The sequence below is a fragment of the Podarcis liolepis genome (assembly GCF_965112155.1).
Source record: "Podarcis liolepis genome assembly, chromosome: 10".
Lineage (NCBI taxonomy): Eukaryota > Metazoa > Chordata > Lepidosauria > Squamata > Lacertidae > Podarcis > Podarcis liolepis.
The window spans coordinates 30,796,050-30,816,579 of record NC_139562.1 but is presented as its reverse complement, the minus strand read 5'-3'; the positions used below and the strand labels follow the sequence as shown (position 1 = coordinate 30,816,579).

General features: G+C 42.9%; 1 protein-coding gene across 2 annotated transcripts in view; it reads right to left on the bottom strand.

Annotated features, from left to right (window-relative positions):
• Positions 1 to 20,530, bottom strand: part of CACNA1I (calcium voltage-gated channel subunit alpha1 I) — a 370,432-nt gene that overhangs the window by 56,488 nt on the left and 293,414 nt on the right. For both annotated transcript variants that reach the window (XM_083462258.1, XM_083462259.1), the window contains 6 exons: positions 17,519 to 17,925; positions 5,751 to 5,902; positions 3,473 to 3,658; positions 1,760 to 1,877; positions 1,142 to 1,297; positions 684 to 792 (listed from right to left, as the gene is read on the bottom strand). In XM_083462258.1, the coding sequence (XP_083318384.1) occupies positions 684 to 792; positions 1,142 to 1,297; positions 1,760 to 1,877; positions 3,473 to 3,658; positions 5,751 to 5,902; positions 17,519 to 17,925 (1,128 nt within the window). The remainder of the gene's footprint in view (positions 1 to 683; positions 793 to 1,141; positions 1,298 to 1,759; positions 1,878 to 3,472; positions 3,659 to 5,750; positions 5,903 to 17,518; positions 17,926 to 20,530) is intronic.

Sequence of the window (20,530 nt, the reverse complement as noted above, 5' to 3'; positions counted from 1 at the left end):
CTTTTACTATTAGAAATGCAAATGCATTTGAAGTGTCCATTGCTGTGGACTCAGAGCACATTTGGGGAAGAGGAAGATGAAAAGGGAAAGCTGTAGCTCAGTGGTAGAGAAACTGCTTTGCATGCAGAAGGCCCTAGTTTGATCCCCAGTGTCTCCAGATATGGCTAAGACAGAGAATCCTGCCTGCAACTCTGGAGAGCCACTGTCAATCAGTGTAGACATTATTGAAATAAATGGACCAATGGTCTCACTCAGTATAGACATTACTGAACTAAATGGACCAATGGTCTCACTCAGTATAAGGCAGCTTCTTATGTTCCTAAGGAGGGAACTTTCCAAGATGTTATGTTTTCACATATAAAAGCAGAGACCAACACAACTGTAAGTAGGATCCAAGATTATTCCGCTCTTACATGGCAATCAAAAGTAAGACCTACTGAGATCAATGGGGATTACTCCCAGGTAAGTCACTACGATTGCAGCCTAATTCAAAGTTGCAAGGTAGTTATGCTAATAAGCCAGAATTGCAGCCAATCTTGAGAAATAGGGAAAATGGGCAATATTAAGTAATAGACTTTATTTTGCTACTCTCATGAAAACCAATATATTCACAAATTAGATTTCATGCAGCGGTTCTCACTGCAGTTATAGTCATGCAGAATTCCTATACCACCTTCTCTTACCCGAGCCATCTTGGAATTTGTCAAACTCCTCATTGTTTGATGAACTCTGATCGTCATCTGAATATGACCGGTTAGCATCACCCTGCATTGGGAAAATAAAATCAAAGACCTGGGAATTGTGAGCATCCTGAGAGCAAAGGAGGTGCTTCCCTGTGATTCCAGCATTTTGTGGCTTCCGCTTGGTAGGGAATTTCCAAGGCAAGGCAAACTACTTTATGGAAATCATTAGCTGACATGCCACTGAACAGAAGAGACGATACCTTAGTGTCCAGGCCATGTAATGGCACATGTCCTTGCTTTTCTTGCAGTTGCTTTGAAAACCACCCTCCACAAACATGTTCCTTGGAAGATCACTGGACATGGGATGCCTTGCCACCCTTTCTAAACCCTTCAGGCTATATCCCCATCTATAGATGTGTGCCGTACCCTCCCTGAAAGCAGCTACTGTAGCAACTCACCTCGGCCTGGAATCCCTCCACCAAGATGGCCACCAGCAGATTGAACAGAACATAATTGCCAAATGTCATGAGAGCCACAAAGTAAAGAGATGCCCATGGTGAAGTTGAGGCCATGCCATTGTAGAGCACAACATTCCAGTCCTCCTGAGTCAAGATCTGTAACACAGAACCCAAGCTTGCAAAGTCAAATCAAGAACAAAAAATGCAGGCTGGAAAATCCATTAACTGACAGGTAAAAAGTATCTCATTAGTTTTATCCTTTTCAGCCTGCTCATATACATGAACTTTTTTCTGTTTTGGTCATGATATTTTTTCCCCTGAGGAGAAGCATTGTCTGTGTTGTGCTGTTCCAATGCCACAAGCACTCTCTGAAATGTAGTGGGTTGTCGTTTACAGTTCACTGTAGAGTAGCAGAAACACTGTGGCTCCTTTACCAGTGGGCCAAGCTGAGCTCACAATCATTAGTGGGTTGCAACTGATGGCATGGTGTTAAGCATAGCAGCAGGCCCACAAGCCTGATGGTTCAAATCCTATCCTTTCCTTTAATCACTCCTTGTTTCTGGGAAGAGATGCCTCCTTCTCACCCCCTTATTCCCCTTTCCTATTTCTTGGTCTTACCTGGAACACTGTGACAATAGCCCAAAGGAGGGAGTCAAAATTCTTCCGGTCAGGGACTGTGTCTCCTGTGTCAGTCCTGAGGCTGAATTTACACCCAAAGATGTGCATTCCCAGGATGCTGTTGGAAAGAACAGTTTTTTATTTTTAAATCAACACATTTCTGCTGTAATTTTCATTACTGAAATGTTCTTATTTATTTACCACATATGTATCCTATCCTTCTACTAAAGAAACTGGGGCAATACATACATGGCTTGTCACAGGACCCAGAGCTCTGCCTCCTCATCCCCTGAAGAAAAGGTCATGGATATAGGGAACATCTTGGACTGAGAGGAGGATTTGCCCTCAGAACCAGCCTTTGGTGTCCCTACCTCATTGGGAAGTCTAGCACCAGGAGAATCTGTCATGCCAGTGCCTCTCTGGCTGGAAGAGGCTGCCTTGCCTTCCTCAGTCTCCAGTTAGGAGGCTGTAGCAGAACTCCAGACTCCACCATATTGCTGGGTCATGGGTCACTCATTTGCCACTTAGATAACTAGTTCTAATCCCATTTATCCCAGGCTCGTTCACCGTGAATTTGTTTTCCTTATTATTCAGGGAAAAAATGCTCTGTCTGTTGTTAACCCTGGGTAACTGTCAGCAAAACCCATACTTAAAGGGTTTGAATGTCTGTTCCTCTACCTGCACATTTCTGTTAGCGCAGCAGTTCAGGGTTTCCTGACTAGCTACTTTGCATTTATCTTGATTTTGTGAACTGTCATTTTAATTGGTGATTTCCTGAATTGTTCAGATCCTGGCCTTATTGCACATTGTTTTCCATTAAGGGCACAGAAACAGTGTTTAATTGCACATGACTCCCAAACGGAAGGCACAGAGAGCACAGAGAGTTCACAACAATTTTCTCCCTTTAAATATAGCCCAGACTTGGTGCTTTTGGTTGTGAGGTTGGTTGCCAAGGGTGCTTTTTATCAGTTTAGGTTAGTTTGGCAGCTGTGGCCCTAGCTAGAGAAACCTGACCTAGCCACAGCGATGCATGGCTTTCTTACAACCAGGTTATATTACTGTAATGAACTGTGTGGGGCTGCCCTTAAAGACTGTTTGGAAAATGCTGCTGGCACAGAATGTGGCTGCTAAGACATCCAGATCATATTACACCTATGCTGCATCAGTTACATTGGCTACTTTTTCATTTCCAGGCCCAATTCAAGGTGCTTGTTTTAGCCTATACTGTAAAAACCTAACTAGTTTGGGACTATGTTATCTGAAAGATAGCTAATACCTGCATGAGCCTAGCCCAACATCAACATCAGCACCTGAGACCTTGCTCACTAGCCCACCAGTGAGACCCATTAGGCTGGTGGTGATGGGCAGGGGCTTTGTTAGTGGTGACCCCACACTTTTGGAATTCCCTTCCCATGGCATTATCACTGCTGATCAAAACAAAACTCAGAAGACAGAAGTCTGCATTTAGCTGATTTGCACTGCTGGGGTGTGTGTGTGTGTGTGTGTGTGTGTGTGTGTGTGTGTGTGTGTGTTGTAATAATATTTTCCTGTGTTTTGAGTTTTGCAAAGCTGCCTTGTTAGGGTAGTGTGCCTTGAAAAGTGTTTTCCCCCTTAATACATCAAGTTTTAACAAACATCCTTTCTTGTGACTGAACAAGTAAAATGGATCTCATTCTGGATAGTGTTCCTGCACCCTGGAATCCCTCTTTTCACCTGAATATAAAGATAAACAGCATGAGGAGCATGCAGAAGGTAGCGACATTGTCCATGGTCTTCATGAGCACCACCAGCTGACGCCGCAAGGCAGGCATGAACCTCACCAGCTTCAACACCCTCAGTAGCCGGAATGTCCTCAACACGGACAGGCCACCATCAGCCTGGCCTATGATCTCCCAGATGCTACAAAACAGGGACAAAAGCAACGAGAGACAAGGGAGGGGGAGGGAGGGCCAGAGTGAGACCTTGAGAAAAGTAATAGAAAGGAATCTCAAAGGATGATGAATGAGAGTGTGAAGATTATAAATAGAAGCAAGTTTTATTTGAGTTATCTTTAACTGAGATTCAGGTAGACTGTGTTTGCCAGAGAGTGGGAAGGAGGGAGATAATTTCTGTTGTCAATTGCACTGGTGTCTCTAAACCAAGTATCCCTATGTGTAAGAAATACAAAGTTTGTCTGAATTAATTTTGTGTGAACAAAATACACTTGCTTATAACTCCTGAGTTATTCTTTGTTCTTTGGAGTTAATGTGTTCCCCTTATATCCTTCCCTTAGTCAATTTCAACAGGTTCCTTCCAGGTTCCTTCAGGGTCTCTCCTGAAAGCATTATTATACAAAGATGTTATGATGCTCCACAGAAGTGAAAGCTTGTTTCCAGCCTCAAGAACCAGAAGGGAAGAAACAAAGGGTGAAAACTACAGCTTAGCCAAAACGGCAGCCCCAGTTCACTGCCCCCCCCCCCATGTTTGCAGGTGGCAACTGTTTTGGTAACCTTCAAAAGAGCCATAATTCAAAACACACACATCGTAAATGGTTTTGGGGGTGCTTTGCTTAAGGGTGAAAGCAGGGGCTCTTTCCTTTCCTTTCCTTAGTCCTGTCCATAAATTTCAGCAAGCCTACACTGAGTAAAACCTAGTTGAATAAAATCTTCTGGCTACCACTACCAAGCTCCCCTCTTCTCAGGTGCACTGCACCCTGGCAAGTAGGAAGTAGGGAGGTCCTGGGGGTCAATCTCTCTCCCTCCTGCCAAAACCTCTTGCAGAGCTAGCAGCTTTTAGAGCACTGCCTTGCCATGGCGAAGGGGCTTGAATAACTCAGAGAAGCTATGAACTATGCCAAGCAGGGCCACCCAAGATGAACAGGTCATAGTGGAGAGTTTTGACCAAACGTGATCCACCTGGAGGAGGAACCGGCAAGCCACTCCAGTATCCCTGCCAAGAAAACTCCATGGACAAAGACAACAGGCATATAAAAGTTATGACGCTGGAAGATGAGCCCCTCAGACTGAAGTAGGAAGCTGCAGCCGCCCACCTGCATGATGAAGGGTCTGTTTTGACCCCAGAGTCCAGCAGTGAGGGAGCCAGAGCAGATTCCTGGGTCTGAGTCTGAAGCTGGTGATCAGGGGACCACCAAACTGGAAACTGGCAGGGAGGAGCTGACTGAAGCAGATGCCACAGCACCAGGATTCTTAAAACTAGAGCCAGGAATCTCCTGGATAATTTCCTCTAGATGTGAGGAAGCAAATTCTTGCGCCCCTGTAGAGTTGCCACAAGTCAGAGTAGATTCATCTGAGCTAAATGAAGCCATGATCTGACCTGATAGAAGGCAGCTTCCTCTGTTCCTGTATAAATGGTACTCTGAACAGGGTGGGTGTTTAGAAACTGATGGACAGTTGCAGTGAATGGCGAATCTAGGCATAAGGTTCTCTTACAGTTATAAGGACGCATGTGGAGCTATATGATTGGACAGTGGGTGGTATTCAACACCAGTCCTACTCAGGGAATGTCCATTGAAGTTAATGGACCTGAATAACTTTGGTTCATTAATTTCAGTGGGTCTCTTCTGAGTAGGACACAGTTGAATACTAACCCTCCCCCCCACCATGTTTAACGGATTTATGCAAGCAAAACCACAATACTCTTGGTTTTATATATAGCAAAATGGATCACAGTTACAAAGTTAATAGGAATTGTCCTGAATCCAAAGAAAAGCTGGTGGAAAGACTGAGAATAGAATCCAGAATGGTAAGCCTCTTGGTCCTGTGCACTACCTTTTCAAGTGGCTCTCACATTTTATTGATTAAAATGTTTAATATAAAGTAGTGGCGTCACCAAAGTCTAGAATGGCTTGAGATGTGCTGTCCCAACACAACATTGTTCAGAACACTGCTTGGAATGAGTTTCATTTATTTCTTGGGCGGCCCCAAAACTGACCCTCCCCCATCTTTCTTATACTACTTCTCATACATTGATGCATGGCTTTGATTATCATTACCTGATGATGACGATGATGCTGTCATAGATGTTGTAAGGATTGCGAAGATAATCAAAGAGGCCAAAGGCAGCAAGTTTCAAGATCATCTCTAGGGCAAACATGCTGGTAAACACAACATTGCAGATTTCCAAAATATTAGTCAGCTCTTCTGGCTGCAGGAGAAGTAAATAAAATAAAATCAGAAGCCATTTAGGAAACTTTCTATCACATACTGTTCTGCCTAGTGTACAATAAATGGGGCCTCTGGGTAGAGAAGAGATTCTTGCAACTTTTCCATTTATTTTTTAAAATTGCATGTTAAATGTCTGTCTGTAAAACCACCATCTCCCAGTGATGTCCCAATATTTCATGATGTTTCACTTGTTATCCCCGAGTTTTTACCTTAACTCCTTTATGTTCTGTTTTGGTTCTGTCTCCAGGAGTGAAGGCTGTTGCTGTTTTTTAAATTGTAGCTGTTTTAGGGTGAATAACAGCTTCACCCTATGAAATGAAGAAATGAGGTTGCAGGAAGCTTAATGTGCAAATTTGGTGTTATAAGAAGACTGAGGATTACTGTGATGTTCCATAGAAATTTACAATATACCATGTATATTGTACTGAATGCTGGTTCCTTATGAATAAGGATACATGATACAGATTATGGACCAGCATACCAAATGGGAACTTGAAATTGTTTTGAAGATCTTCAGGGCATTTGCACTGAGGCCGTTATATGCATGTTGAAAAACCTTATCTGTAAAATTTGCATCTCAGTACTGAGAAAGGTGGAAGTTATTTCTGCAAGTTTCATGTTCTCATTTTAATGTATGTATATTTAGGACTTAACAGTACTAGTGCCCTCTTCTGCCTCCTATAGAATTACATTACTATGTTACTAATGTTGATCTTAGACTATAAAAATTTAAAGTGAATTCACTGCTGGATTGCCAAACATAGCTCTATTATGGACTTGGTTGTATTCAAACAACAGAAGCACACAATTTCATTTTTGTGGTCTTTCACTGACTATTTCTACAAATAATTTTGTTTTGCATCAAACTTTGTTGTTCTTTATGATCGTTGGATATGTATTTTTTCATCTGCTTAATTGGAACAAACTATTTCAATCCCTTGCTTTTCTTTTTTTCTTATTATTTTTTTAAAACCATCAAGAAGGTATGCTTATCACTTTCACCATCCACGGCATTTGTTGGAGCACTAGCACCAGACTATGATAGTATACTAGAGCTGCTTTCTAAAATGAATTAGCCCATTTCTTTTAAAAAATGTTTTGTATTAAACCCTAAACGGCCTCGTTCCAGTATACCTGAAGGAGCGTCTCCACCCCCATCATTCTGCCCGGACACTGAGGTCCAGCGCCGAGGGCCTTCTGGCGGTTCCCTCCCTGCGAGAAGCAAAGTTACAGGGAACCAGGCAGAGGGCCCTCTCAGTAGTGGCGCCCGCCCTGTGGAACGCCCTCCCATCAGATGCCAAAGGAAAAAACAACTACCAGACTTTTAGAATACATCTGAAGGCATCCCTGTTTAGGGAAGCTTTTAATATCTGAAGGACTATTGTATTTTAATATTTTGTTGGAAGCCACCCAGAGTGGCTGGGGAAACCTAGCCAAATGGGCGGGGTATAAATATATTATTATTATTACTATTACTATTACTATTACTATTAACATTTCCCTTAATGCAAAAGTGAATCAAACAATTTTTGGAAACAAAAAATAACACTCACCCCAGTTATTTTGTGACTTCCTCTCCGTTTGCAATAATGCATATTTTTGAACAAAACGTTCCTCTATCCTTCCTTTCTTCTTTTCTCGGTGTTTTCAGCTTCCCACCCCCAGTCCCTTTTTATACCCCTATACTTCTAGTAGCAGCTTGCTAGGCCTTGTTCTGCTAATCTTCTCTCATAACTCCCTCTCTCTCTCTCTCTTGGCTGCTGTCTCATTAATTACCCAATGGAATATGTAGAAATCTTGGAATGTATTTTATCGAAGAGGAGCTTGTTATGCTTTGCGCTCAAGCACACACTTAGGCTATAACACAATTCCATAAATAGAGTACGCAGCCAATCATGTCACTTCTATCTTGTATATGTTGCATACAGAACAAGCGTGTCAAGAAAACTGGTGGCATGATGCTATTACCCCCTGGGATGTTTGTGGTGAGAAAAAGGCTTGAATCAAATGATTCAGCCTTGGATGCATGCGGTATCAGGTCCTTTGTGGTCTTCTTGGAACTTGCAAATAACATCCACTCACTAAGCCAGAAAAATACAGTTCTGCTTAGTTCATATGCGTGTGTGTGTGTGCGCGCGCCACAAATAAGTGATTGAATGAATAGACTTCAACCACCTGCCCTCCGATGCTTTCTCCTGAGTTCCCATTCCAGTTCCTGAGCGCTTTGTCCCACATAATCATCTGTTCACTCGCACCAAGTGGTTTTGACAACTGCTGTCCAAAAAAATCCCCTCCCTCCTGTATTCTGAAAAAGCAAAACCCTTCTCTCTCCACAGCCTACTAATTCATCCCCACACTTTCTCGGGATCAGTGGCTAATTTCAACACAATGAGAAGGGGGAAACAACAACAACTGCACACCTTTCCTATGCCAGATGATTCTTTATTAAAGCTGCCAGTTTCCCTAAGTGAAAAAGTAAAGACAGAATGGGAGAAACAAGGCTTCTATTTCCACCCATAATTATGTTTGACTAATAATGCAAGTGCTAAAAGGCAAAAGATGGAATGTAAAAACTAACAGAGTGATCTTGTGCATCTTCACACAGAAGGAAGAGTAAGTGTTTGTAGGATAAGACTATGCACACTGTAGTAAGCCCCAGGGAAGCAGAATTTACTTTGGAGTCCATCTGCATAGGATTAACTTCTAAGGGTCTTCCCTCATAACTTAAAAACCTGTATTGTAGGGTGAAGAAAAGACAGACGGTAATTTCAGAAAGAAGTGGAAATCCCTCCCCTTATTTATCTCTACCATATAACACTGGTCTTGAGATCTGCATTGGTTCCCAGTACGTTTCCAAGCACAATTCAAAGTGTTGGTGCTGACCTTTAAAGCCCTAAACGGCTGCAGTCCTGTATACCTGAAGGAGCATCTCCACCCCGATTGTTCAGCCCGGACACTGAGAGGACCTTCTGGCGGTTCCCTCACTGCGAGAAGTGAGGTAACAGGGAACCAGGTAGAGGGCCTTCTCGGTAGTGGAGCCTGTGCTGTGGAACGCCTTCCCATCAGATGTCAAGAGAAATTAGCAACTATCCTCCTTTTAAAAGGCATCTGAAGGCAGCCCTGTTTAGGGAAGTTTTTAATGTTTAATGCTGTATTGTTTTTAATATTCGATTGGGAGCCACCCAGAGTGGCCGGGGAAACTCTGCCAGATGGGCGGGGTATAAATAAATCATCATCATCATCATCATCATCATCATCATCATCTACTTTTCATTTCCTGAGCTGAAGAATCAGGCAGAACAAGAACATTTTGGATCATTCAATAAGCCTCTGTGTAAAACTCCTGCAAGGTGGTGTGGAGGATAGCAGCTTTTTGCAATATGTGTTCTGAGGCGGGTTGAAAATAGGATGCTGTCCTAAAATTTGTATGTTTATCCTGGGCATGAAGGAACGCCAACTGTAATTTCAACCAATCACTCTCCAAGGCAGATATCACATTAGAATATATTTTGCATTTTACTGCCACTACCCACTTCTGAAAATGTTGAGTTGGGGGGAGGAGGCGCTAGAGGAAAATACGAGTGAGGACTGAGCAGGACAGAAACTTGTTTTGTAAAAATAGACATAACCTGCCTCACTGTGAACGCTTTAATTTCTAAATCGCATTGTGGTGTGTTTTACATTTTTCCTTGCCTTTCTGAGAAGAGGTCTGTGGGGCTTGCATTTTCCTCCCCCTTCATCTAAAATAGATGAGATATGTGAAACCTGAGGCACAGAATTGTGCCCTGAATATGACTAGCATATTTCATTCTGATCTCAGTGTTCAAATGGAGTATCTCACAAACAAATAAAATGCTGAATGAGTGGGAGAGTGAAACTAAAGACCTCACCTGTTTCACAAAAAGTAGTGGTTTTTGACATGGCAGGGCAGTGGTGGAGAGAGGTGGGGAGAAGCTTTCCTAATATCCACCCACTTCATTCATTCCTGCACATGGTACTAGAGTTGCACATGGTGGAATTCCTGCATACAGTCACTCAATAAACACACCCTAGTGTTCACGCAATGACACTAAAAATGTCAAAGATATCACATGGAACCACTCTGACAAGTCTCTCAAATAGAAATTGCAATGGAGGTGCTGTATGGGGAACTTATTGCAAGCACAAAATATAGCACACAAACCAAGTGTGGGAAATGCAGTCTCCACCCCACAGAAGGGGTATCGAGGGGAGAAGTGTGGCTCGCATAAGACAAATATGTAACATTAACAAGTGCATATTTACTTTGCTGAAAATGTATTCTGCAGAAAGGTTATAGGGGGAAACTTCTATTTGTAGTCTAATGCTCATTTCCATGAAGCTCCCCACCACAGAGACGAGCGCATATCCAAGTGGATTAAAGATACGCCTATTTTTGGCAAGGCATTTTGAGATACCAGGCCTGTCCTATTTAGATGCGTGCTTGTCTGTATGGGGGCAAGCACAAACGTGATGAAAATAAGCTCAGAACTGCACAAGCAAATCTGCCCAAAGAGTCTTTGGCAGAAACTAGAAAAAGCAAAAATACCAATTCCAGCCCAAACTGAACAGATTATGTCAGTGATCATGAGAAATGTAATGTAGCATCATGATATAATGGTGAATTGTCTTCCTTGCTCCTGCTGACGTGTTCTCTCTCTCACGCCTTCTGTGCCTTCGTGAGGAACTGATGTTTTAAAAGTCATCCTTGTCTGTCTCTTACCGAAAAGGTCACCTGTTCCCGCTCACTCTCCTTTCCTCCCTGACATCTGTTTCACTAGTCAAGTGCACATCTGCTAATCTTTTTCTAATGGGCCATCACTCACCCCAGGGAATGGTTCTACCTAGGGAGTTGGGTAAGAAAAGAAGAGCGTAGGAGAGGGAGACAGAAGAGGAACGGCTGGGGAAAGGCAAAACTTCTAACAATTCCACATTCCTGAGCGGAAGGGAAAATACAAAACAGAACACAGAGAGCCAGAGACACAATGAAAAAGCAAAGCAAAGAGGAAGCCAGAAGCAAATTATTAGGATGGGAAAATAATGAAGGGAGGGGAGGCTGAAGACATGCAATACAACTAAAGCACATGACTTCCCTCAAAGAACCCTGGCATACAAAACAAACAACGATGAGGATGATGTATGAAGCCCAAACTAGATGCCTTGTTGGGGGTGTTTAACAAAGTTGCAGGAGTGGGAGGAATGATGCTCAGCACACACTTGGCTGTTTCACACCAGCTGTTGGACCAACCTATCTCACATGGTTTCTATGAGGGAAGGGAACAGGCGGTGGTGAGGGAGATTCAGTTTTCCTGCTCAACCACAGACCTCACTCACAGTGCAATCAGGGGCTAGCTCAACTGAGTTCAGTAGAATTGACTCACTTTGGATCTTGAGCCAGCTGTCAGCCTAACCAATCCCACAAGGTTGCTGTGAGATTAGAAACGGGCAGGAGGCGAACCATGTACAATGGCAGGCATAAAATGTAGGCAATATTCAGAGGCATACTTAGCTGTTATGAAGTTAATTCATTGATGGACCTATGCTCCATAAATTTGTCCTAAAGAAAGTGGCCATCACTATTCCCAGTGACAAGGAGGTTGACAAACCTCTTATGTGTTGTATAAAGAAGTACTTTCTTTTGGCTATTGTGATGGGGCAGGTTGATCTAACACAGGAGTGGGGAACCTGAGGTTCTGCAGAAGTTGTTAGACTCTGACTCCCATCAACCACAGCAAGCATGACCAATGGTCAGGGATGATGGGAGTTGGAGTCCAACAGCATATGGAAGGCCACAAGTTCCTTACATCTGCCTAAAAAGAGAGTAGAGTCATATCTACACTACACTAGCTCATCTTTATTATTACTCCATACTTTCCAGGGCTGAGTCACGGCACTGATTTTAAAAATGTTCTGAAGTTAAGCTGTGGCAATACTGACTCAAATTAAACCCTTCCCAGAGGTCTTAGCACATACTGTTGTTATGTTCTGATGGTTATTCTATAAATAGTCCTAAACAGTACATTAACTCAAGCTTATGCAAAATTTAAATGAAGTAACTCACGCCTAAATCTCCCTTTAGCTACATGGCTCTTGGATAACCTCTCCATCATATAAGTCATGTGTTTATAACATTTCAATATTAGTAGATGATTATACTGATTGTTCTTTGCCCTTACTCGTTGCCAATCAAAGTGATAACTACTCAGCTTCTTTAATTTTTCTTTTATGTCAGATCTTTCTTTTTAAAAAATGATTTATGTTTTTATACAGGCCTCCTCTGAGCTGGGCATCATTATTTTTAAGAATGAGGTGGCTACATTAGTGCTTATTATACAAAGCAGGTCTAATCAACCTGGGCCCTCTTAAAAGGCTATGCCCACACTGTCTGATTCACAGCCAATTCTGTGCTATGAATATTCCATAAACAGAAAGCAAGACTGTGGGCAGGTTAGTCAGCAAATGTGGGTTATCATCATACATATTGCAAAAAAAGGGGGGGGGAGGAGAATGGTATTTTCCACACTCAACTGCTATCCTGTCAAACTTTCACAGAAAAACAATGAAACTAAGGATGGTTGGGATTGCCCTTTGATTATTGTTGTGTATAGTTTAGTTTAGTTTAGTTTAGTTTTGTATTTGTTTTGTTTCAAAAACTAATAAAGCATCTTTAAAAAGAAAAAAGAAACTAAGGATGGAGGAGAAATTTGATTCACATCACATTTAAGGGTCAAACTACCTAACTCACAATTTCTGAAACAATATGTGAACCAAAACACAACCATCCTTTGAAATCTGCATTCCTCTGAATTTTGCAATGCAGTTCTCCAGCTAAGTAATTTATACAAAAATGCATATACTAGGGTAAATTAATGATAAAGTGTGCATAACATAACATAGTGAAAATAATACACCAAAAATCCATTACCAAAAGCTTCTTTGCAAAACTGTGTTTCTGTGTATTCAAACATTTGTATACAGCCCACTTACACAGGGGTTATGTTCTAGGCCCCTGCATGCATAACTGAAATCACATAAACTGGGGAGCACTATCTAAAAGGCCTCCAAAGACCCATTTCCCCCCCTGCTCTCCAGCTCTTTCTCCCACTCTCTCCCCAATCCAGACCAAAATATCTGTAGTTGAAGCTATGGGGCTACCTGAAGAATGTGCAAGAAAGTTGCTACTGCTGCTGCTGTGCTGCCCCGCATGTCAGCTGTTAGACGGGGAGGCTGAGCAGCCAAAACAAAGCCTCACTGCACCTCAGGTCTCTTTGGGTCTTCCTCCTCCCTCACTGATGTCCTCTTTGGGCTCTGGGGAGGGTCTCCTTGTGAGCTACGAGGACTCTCCAGCTCTCTCCCACCATTTCTGGATTTGAAAATAAATTACTTATTTATTTTCCTGGTGTCACACATATATGTGGTTGCACATGAGTCAATCATGTGTAAGTGGGAGGGTGCCTGTATTTGGAGAAATGTCCTGATGAATTCTCAGAAGGACTGTTTTGGCGGGGGGAGGGGGCGGAATCTGCAAACTGATGCAGAAATGTGAGACCTGAATTCAAGATTGGAAAAATGAGAAACTGAGAGAAACCAATAATGACAGATTCATCTATTGTTAAGAAGAAGCTAGGGGGCTCTTTTTAGTTGTGTGGATGTACAGAAAGATGTTGTATGCATGACCTGGTAGCAGTCTTTCTTATTCTGGATTTAACTTGCCCCCCCACTAAGCAGTAGGTGCCAAGTCCCCTGACAGGCCTTGGTAAGAGGAAACAGACCCTGTCAGGTTTGTCTCCTGCTGCTCACATCAGGTTGCCTAACTTCTCAAACATGAAGATGGCAACTTCCTCCTCACCTTTGACGTCACCCTCATTTTACACCCACTCAGGCAGTATTCCATCTGCCCACATGCACTACCTTCTGCTCTCTCTTTCACTGTCCACAGAACTGCTCACAGCAAAGCTCCAGCTTCATTGAGGCAGATCACAGGACCTCCACAGTACCATCAGTCTGCAACTACATTGCCAGTTCCTTCCTCTTCTGACTACACTGAAACACATATTTCACAAGCACTTCAGATCAACCAACATTCCAGAGAGTATGTTACATGGCAATCCTAACTACAACTACTCAGAAGTCCCATTGAATTCAGTGGGGTTTACTTTCAGGTAAATGGGGCTAGGCTTGTCACCTATGTCAGGAATGCTGAGCAAGGGCTGGTCTCTCTCACTATCTTGATACGATGTGCTGTCCACAAAGCACCCCAACATGCATCAACAAATACAGATCACCCGAGTTCGGTGAAAAACTGTTTTTATGCAGAAGAGGCTGTGTTGTGCGAAGGCGACCATGCCTTCTGATGAGCAACTGGACATTCATAATGCAGATTCTTTGCAGTTGTAAACACAGAAATATAATTATTTTCTACAAAGCTATAATGTTGATTTAAAATGCCACATTATTAACTTTCTACAGACATCAGGGTGCGGCTACTGAGGGAATATTTCATGCGGAGGAACAAAACTAATTTGCATGAATTAATTGCCTGCAATTAACATAAGTTGCAAATTGTTTTCATGAACTTAGCTGAGGCCAAAACTACAATGTGTTCTCTATGTGATGTGAAACTGTGGCATCAGCCCTTGGGGGAAAATGGAAGAAAAATCCTGAGAGATTAAAAATAACACCAATAGATTAGGAAATTGTTTTACTGGCTTCACAGTTCAGAGTGTAAGCCTGTGGGTAGCATTTGTTCTTTTAATTCAATTGCTGTGCTGCACCGAGTGCCGAAGCACTTTCCAAATAAGAACAGCTACAGCAATCACTACTCTAATAATTCCTGCACATTGCAACCCCTCTTTGGAAACCCCTTAGGTTTTCAATTTTTGAAACAAAATCTTTACAACATCAAGGCCTGAAAATGTCCTGTTACAAACAGAATGACCACTGGAATGGTCACAATTCAAACACAAATATCTGAGTTTCCTTGTATGCGCCTTGAAAGCTGGATCCTCTGCCATTCCTACTGCATACATCAATAGCAGCAGGTGGGAGGGGGTACCATTGCACACCTGGCCTCCCATCAGCTGCTTACTGGAAGGGACAAGGTTGGATTGGCTCTGGTGATGCAACTGACCTCCTCGCTGCCTCCCCCTCCCTCCCCAAACCTTAAAGCAGAAACAGCTCCACTGAAAGAAAGCTGGTGTTGCAGCTCCACCCAACAGAGTGAATCACTTTGGCTATACAAGATGCTATACAAAAGACAAGACTGCCACATGACAGCAGTGGTACATGCAGGCTTTGAGCGGCAGGTTGTCAGTACAAACATCTGAGGTCTGGCACAGCTGCCTTTTAGGTTATAACCCTGCTCAATATTATGTGTAGCTGATTCCTCTGTGACAGTTCAGAGAGCCCAATTTGTGCCCAGACATTTGCCTTTTCTATTTTGATCTATTCTTTAGCACAGTTTCAGATTAAAAGGAGAGTTCCTGCCCCTGCTGCCCCTTGAGAGGGTTCCTTGAGCTCCATCCGCACAGGGCTCACCGGATTCCCTTGTACCTCTGTAGAAACGGGCTGTGCTTGTGTGTCTCTTAATTAAGCTGGAAAGACTGGCAAACGGATGGATTTGATTTGAGCGGTGGGTGAAGTGCCTGCGCTGTCCCCAGAGGCTGTATTAAACTAAACCAAATAGACTAAGGATTCAGTTAGCTAATGAGGAGAGAAATGAGACCGAAAGAGAGGAAGATAGGGAGCGGAGAGTTGGCAAAAACAGGAACACACACACACAGGGAGATCAGCTGAATGGAGCATAAATGGAGGAGGACAAGGAAAGGGACAGAAATAAAAGGGAGAAAAAGGTAGGAAGCTGTGTTAGTTCGTCTAGATCAGAATTGTTACTAGCAGCGCTTCTCCACGTTTTCAGAGAGGGAATCTGTCCTGGCCCTACAAGGAGATGCCAGGAATTGAACTTGGAACTTTCCGCATGCAAAGCAGTTGCTCTACCACTGAGCTACAGCCCTTCCCCAAAAGAGAGAGCAGGAACTGAAAGGGAGATATAGAACAAGGAAGCAAAAAGAGGTGGAATGCACTTCAGATGGTTACTTCACCTATTAATCCCCCTCCCCATTCATTCATTTAGTGAACACAGACACTTGTTGCCCGGTGGGATTACCAGCTATTTCTGCCCCGAAACCACAGTGAGGTAACACCTTTTTTAGGAACCAACCCAAATGTCACAGAGTTGTTTCCAGGACTGAGAACAAATTGATTAACTGCTTTATTTCATTTTTGTTTAAATGGGGGTATATCTATTATTTCTTCTTGATCCCAGCTGCTCTTGGTACAACCTGTAATCTGCAAAACACTTACCAGAGGCTAATATGCAATTACTCCATCTTAAAAGACTGTTACAAACTGCAGACTCTGGGGCTTTAGCATCATGAACTTTTTTTTTTTTACTACACTCACCCAACAAATAATTTTCTAAATATCCAGTCTGAAGATGTTTGGAGGAACTCAAAAGCTTTGGTTTGGCCTAACAAATGTAGTATTCTATCATGGCTTTAGCATCTCCCCTGCCCTGCAACGAGCCAACAGAGCTACGTATGTTTTTTATAGGCTACATCTTCCTCAGTCAACTTAGAGCAAATGTATCCCATTCCATTTGCATAGGTGCCAGATTTGTTTGGTCTTCAGTGAGGAGATTTCACCCCTCCCATATCCAAGAGAGGAGGAGGCGTGTTCTGCTCTCTACTTATTCTGCTCCAGCACCACATCAAAGAGTCAGTCAGTGTGTCGGAGAGAGAGAGAGACTGAGTGTTAGAGATCTTGTGTAAAGATAAGGTTGCTGCTAAAGAGCAGCTGCAGACACTCAGTGCGGTTCAGCATTCATTTATACTTAGACCTATTTAGCTCTGTATATAGTTGTATTATAGTTGTAGTTATAGAATAAAGAAGATATTCTACAGAGCTGCTCTCCGAGTTGTTTATATACTCTGCTAGACTCTGCTGTACTCTGCTGTGCGACGACTGTCTTCTTGTGGGAGTGAATCCGGTGCTCACAAAAGCTGTGAGTCCACAGCACTTTGACCTGTTCCTGTGCAGAAGGTGGTCTCTGGAAGTGCTACCCAGCTCGCCTATCCCAGTTGGGGCTGAAGTGGATGAGTCCAGTTAGTGGCACTGGCTCAAGGGCGATGCTGACATTCAGACCCTGGCCTCAGATCACAGGACCACTATTGCTACTGCAAAGCCTCCAATTGGGTTTTCCTTCCATAATTTATTGTGGGGTGGGGAAGATGTGCAAGCCTAGTATAGAGCTGTGCACAAGATATAATCATAGAAGCTCTAAGGGAACATGGCAGATACAGGTGCCTTGTCCAGGTGCTGCTTGATTATATACGTAGGTCCTTAAATACATGAACTACCTACCAGCTTCTAGAGCCTCCCAAATTCCCTACAGAAAAAATAAACTCATTTGAACATTGTTGTGTTGATGCCCCAACAACCACAACATGCTAGATAGGTACACAGTATCACCTCAGACTGCTAAGTTAATTTATTGTTCACTGCCCACCAGTCTAGCTACCTGTTCATGGTGCTCAATGCCCATGCTGATGGTGTTCACAAGGATGGCGATCATGATCCCACGGTTGAAGTATTTGCTCTCCACGATTCCCCTCAGTTTAACCCTGACTTCTTGCCACACGTCACTCCAGAGAGCCAGCTGTCCACCTTCCTCTCCATCCTCCTCCTCTTTCTCCAGGTCTGTAGTCCCGGTGCTTTCTTTTCTTCCATCTCCCTCCTCTTCACTGGGTCCTCTTCCCTCTTCCTGATCTGAATCGGCACTCTCAAGCACGGAGAGTCTACGGGCTGCTTCCCGCTGGGCCTTGTGACATCTTGGGCAGTTGCTAGGGTCAGACGTCAAAGTCATGGCAATCGGTTGGCCAAGGCCTTGTGGCACATAATCAACACAGTTGTGCTTTCGGCAACGTCCTGGGGAATAATAAATACAGGGATCAAATTTAAGGGGAAAGCAGTGCTACATTTCCGCATCTGTTAGGCAAAACAGGTCCTAAACTGTATTGCTAGCCATTTAAAGCGTGAAGGAAATTAAGCCCTGGAACCGTCTGCCAAGGGAAGTGTTAGGCTCATCATCACCAAGAGACTTTAATGGAGATTGTTTGTCTCTCAGAGACATGCTCTACTTCAGCTACAATAGATTAGACTCAATTGTGTTCAGCTCTGTAGTAGGGCTAGGATAATTCTCCAGACTGCAGGAATCACTAAATAAGAGGCCATGGCGTGTATTATCTCAGAGGTGAAAAAAAGAAAAAATATCAAAGCTTCTTCTGTCCCTAAAATCTACGATCCCCTAGTTATCACTTAAATAAATTGTTTCACTTGCAGAACATATTGCTGAAAAGGTCCTTGCCTGTGTTCATCAGAACTGCTGAGTTTTTACTTAATGTCAGTGTTACCTGTTATATCTGTAGAAAGAACAACAACATGAAGAGAAAGTATAAAACAGTCCATTGTTGCAAACTTGCTCAAAAAGTTATGCTGATTTCAAGCTAGAAGCACAGACTTGTTCGCCCCTCTGTTCCTCACCACATGAACATTTAGCAGAAACAGGCAAGAATGCACAACTTCATGCTCCTACGGGTCATGCCACACTTTTTAAAAAAGATGTAAAGCTAAGATACTTTATACCTGAATATGCAAAGTGTGAAGGCAACCAGTTCATCAGAAGCACAAGTAAGGAAACTAGGCTTGACTGCAACTCCCTGCTGAGTATGCAGGTTCACCCTGGCAAAATGGAGCAAAACTGGACAGGCTGATCTGATTTGACAAGCTGAGGAAACCTCTTTAGCTTGCACTGGCAGTTGGACTGTTCTTATAACCAAAGTAATCTTGTGGGATCCAGAGAGTGGTCAAAGTTGAGTGGCAGAGCACGTGCTTTGCATGTAAACATCACCCGGCACCTCTCAATACTGAGCTAGATGGATCAATGGCATGACTCAGGGCCAAACTAGATGGGACATAAAATGCATTTGTTAAAAATACAGTTTGCTTCTTTGAAGCTGCTGTATGCTTTGATACTGGCAACAACATGGGATTTCCTCCCAATACATATATCAGCTTCAGAGGTGGGTTTGCTTTTTGTTTTTTTAAACTCAGGACCACAGTAGGGGAGGAAAGAATTAAATTTCCCCTTCCTGTGTTCTGCAATCCCCAAAATATCAGCTGCTATTAAAAATACATGTACAGTATAATACTGTAAATAATTATTTAACATTGCATCCAATTTGGCCCTCAGTATAAGGTAGCTTCATATGATCAGGCAGTAACTTAGAGACCCGCCTCCCATTTATTTATCAAATCCAACAGTCTTTAGATATTCAGCTACAGGGAGTGGGGTTGAAAGACAGCTGCAGTTATCTGAGAAATGTGCCTTTAGTTTCCAGTAGTGATTGGTGAGCTCCTTATAGCTTGATTTGGAAAAGGTTTGGGGTAAAACATTCTCCTCATGTCAGAAAAATCCTTCCCCCCCACTCCAAGCCCATTCCAAAGTTTCGGCTGAATCACACAGATGATGATGTCATCAGAAACATAATTGGGTTTGAAGGCCTCAACCTCCAAATAAACACCCCCCCATGTCCCCTTCTTTTCTCCACAAACTTATGAACGAGTCTCAAGATGGCACAACTCCATTGCTTCCTCAGTTGGCACCATGGAATTTGGGTTGGAAAGGGAAGTGGGCAGCTGTGGTGGTTTGTGGAGAGGGCTGGTACCGGGATGAGCTCATTAAAACCAGGCCCAAACTTTGGTTAGGGTTTGATGTTTGAGTTTGATTCACAAAGGGCTTAGGAAGCCAAAGCCAGAGTTTGCTATTCTGAACTCACTCCCTTATGAATCTCAGCACTATTATTATTCCTAACATACCACCGTAAAAGTGTGCAAGTTTTCTTTTAGAATGAGGACAGAACATCAGAGCAGGAGTGGTCATGCAGAAAGAAATCATCACCTCTAGGTGATAAAATGCTCTCTCATCATTAGAAAGCCAGAGATTGCAGGTCTGGAAGAAAAAGCGATTTCTTTGCTTTATCCTTTTCCCTGCTAAATTCACCTTGATGGAAAGTTAAGCACTAAAATGTAGCTTTAAATGTTGCTGTTCTCAGGCTAGAAATGCATGTTCAAGTACAGCATTTACCTGCAGCCTGAGTTCCTTTACTGTTAGGTGCTCCTGCCTTACTGCTGTGGCAGAGGCATTCCTTTTGCAATGTCATCTTGGAATGAATCCTTCAGGAAGCACAGAGGTGTGATGCCATAGACAAGAAAGGATCAGGAGGTCAACAGGAAAGGGAGCCCAGCAATGGCAGGAAAGATGGGTATATAAGAATCCCAGTAAAGGGTGGTTCATTAGTTGGCATGGTTGGAGAGCTGTATTTCTGGAGCCAGATAAGGTCCAGGATAGCCCAAGAATTCAAGTAACATCTGAGTGATCTGGCATCATTTTAAAATATTAAATTACGTTCTAAAATCTCTGAGACTCAACTGTGCTGAAGCCACTGAAGCTATCAGTAGAAAGAACTGTTGG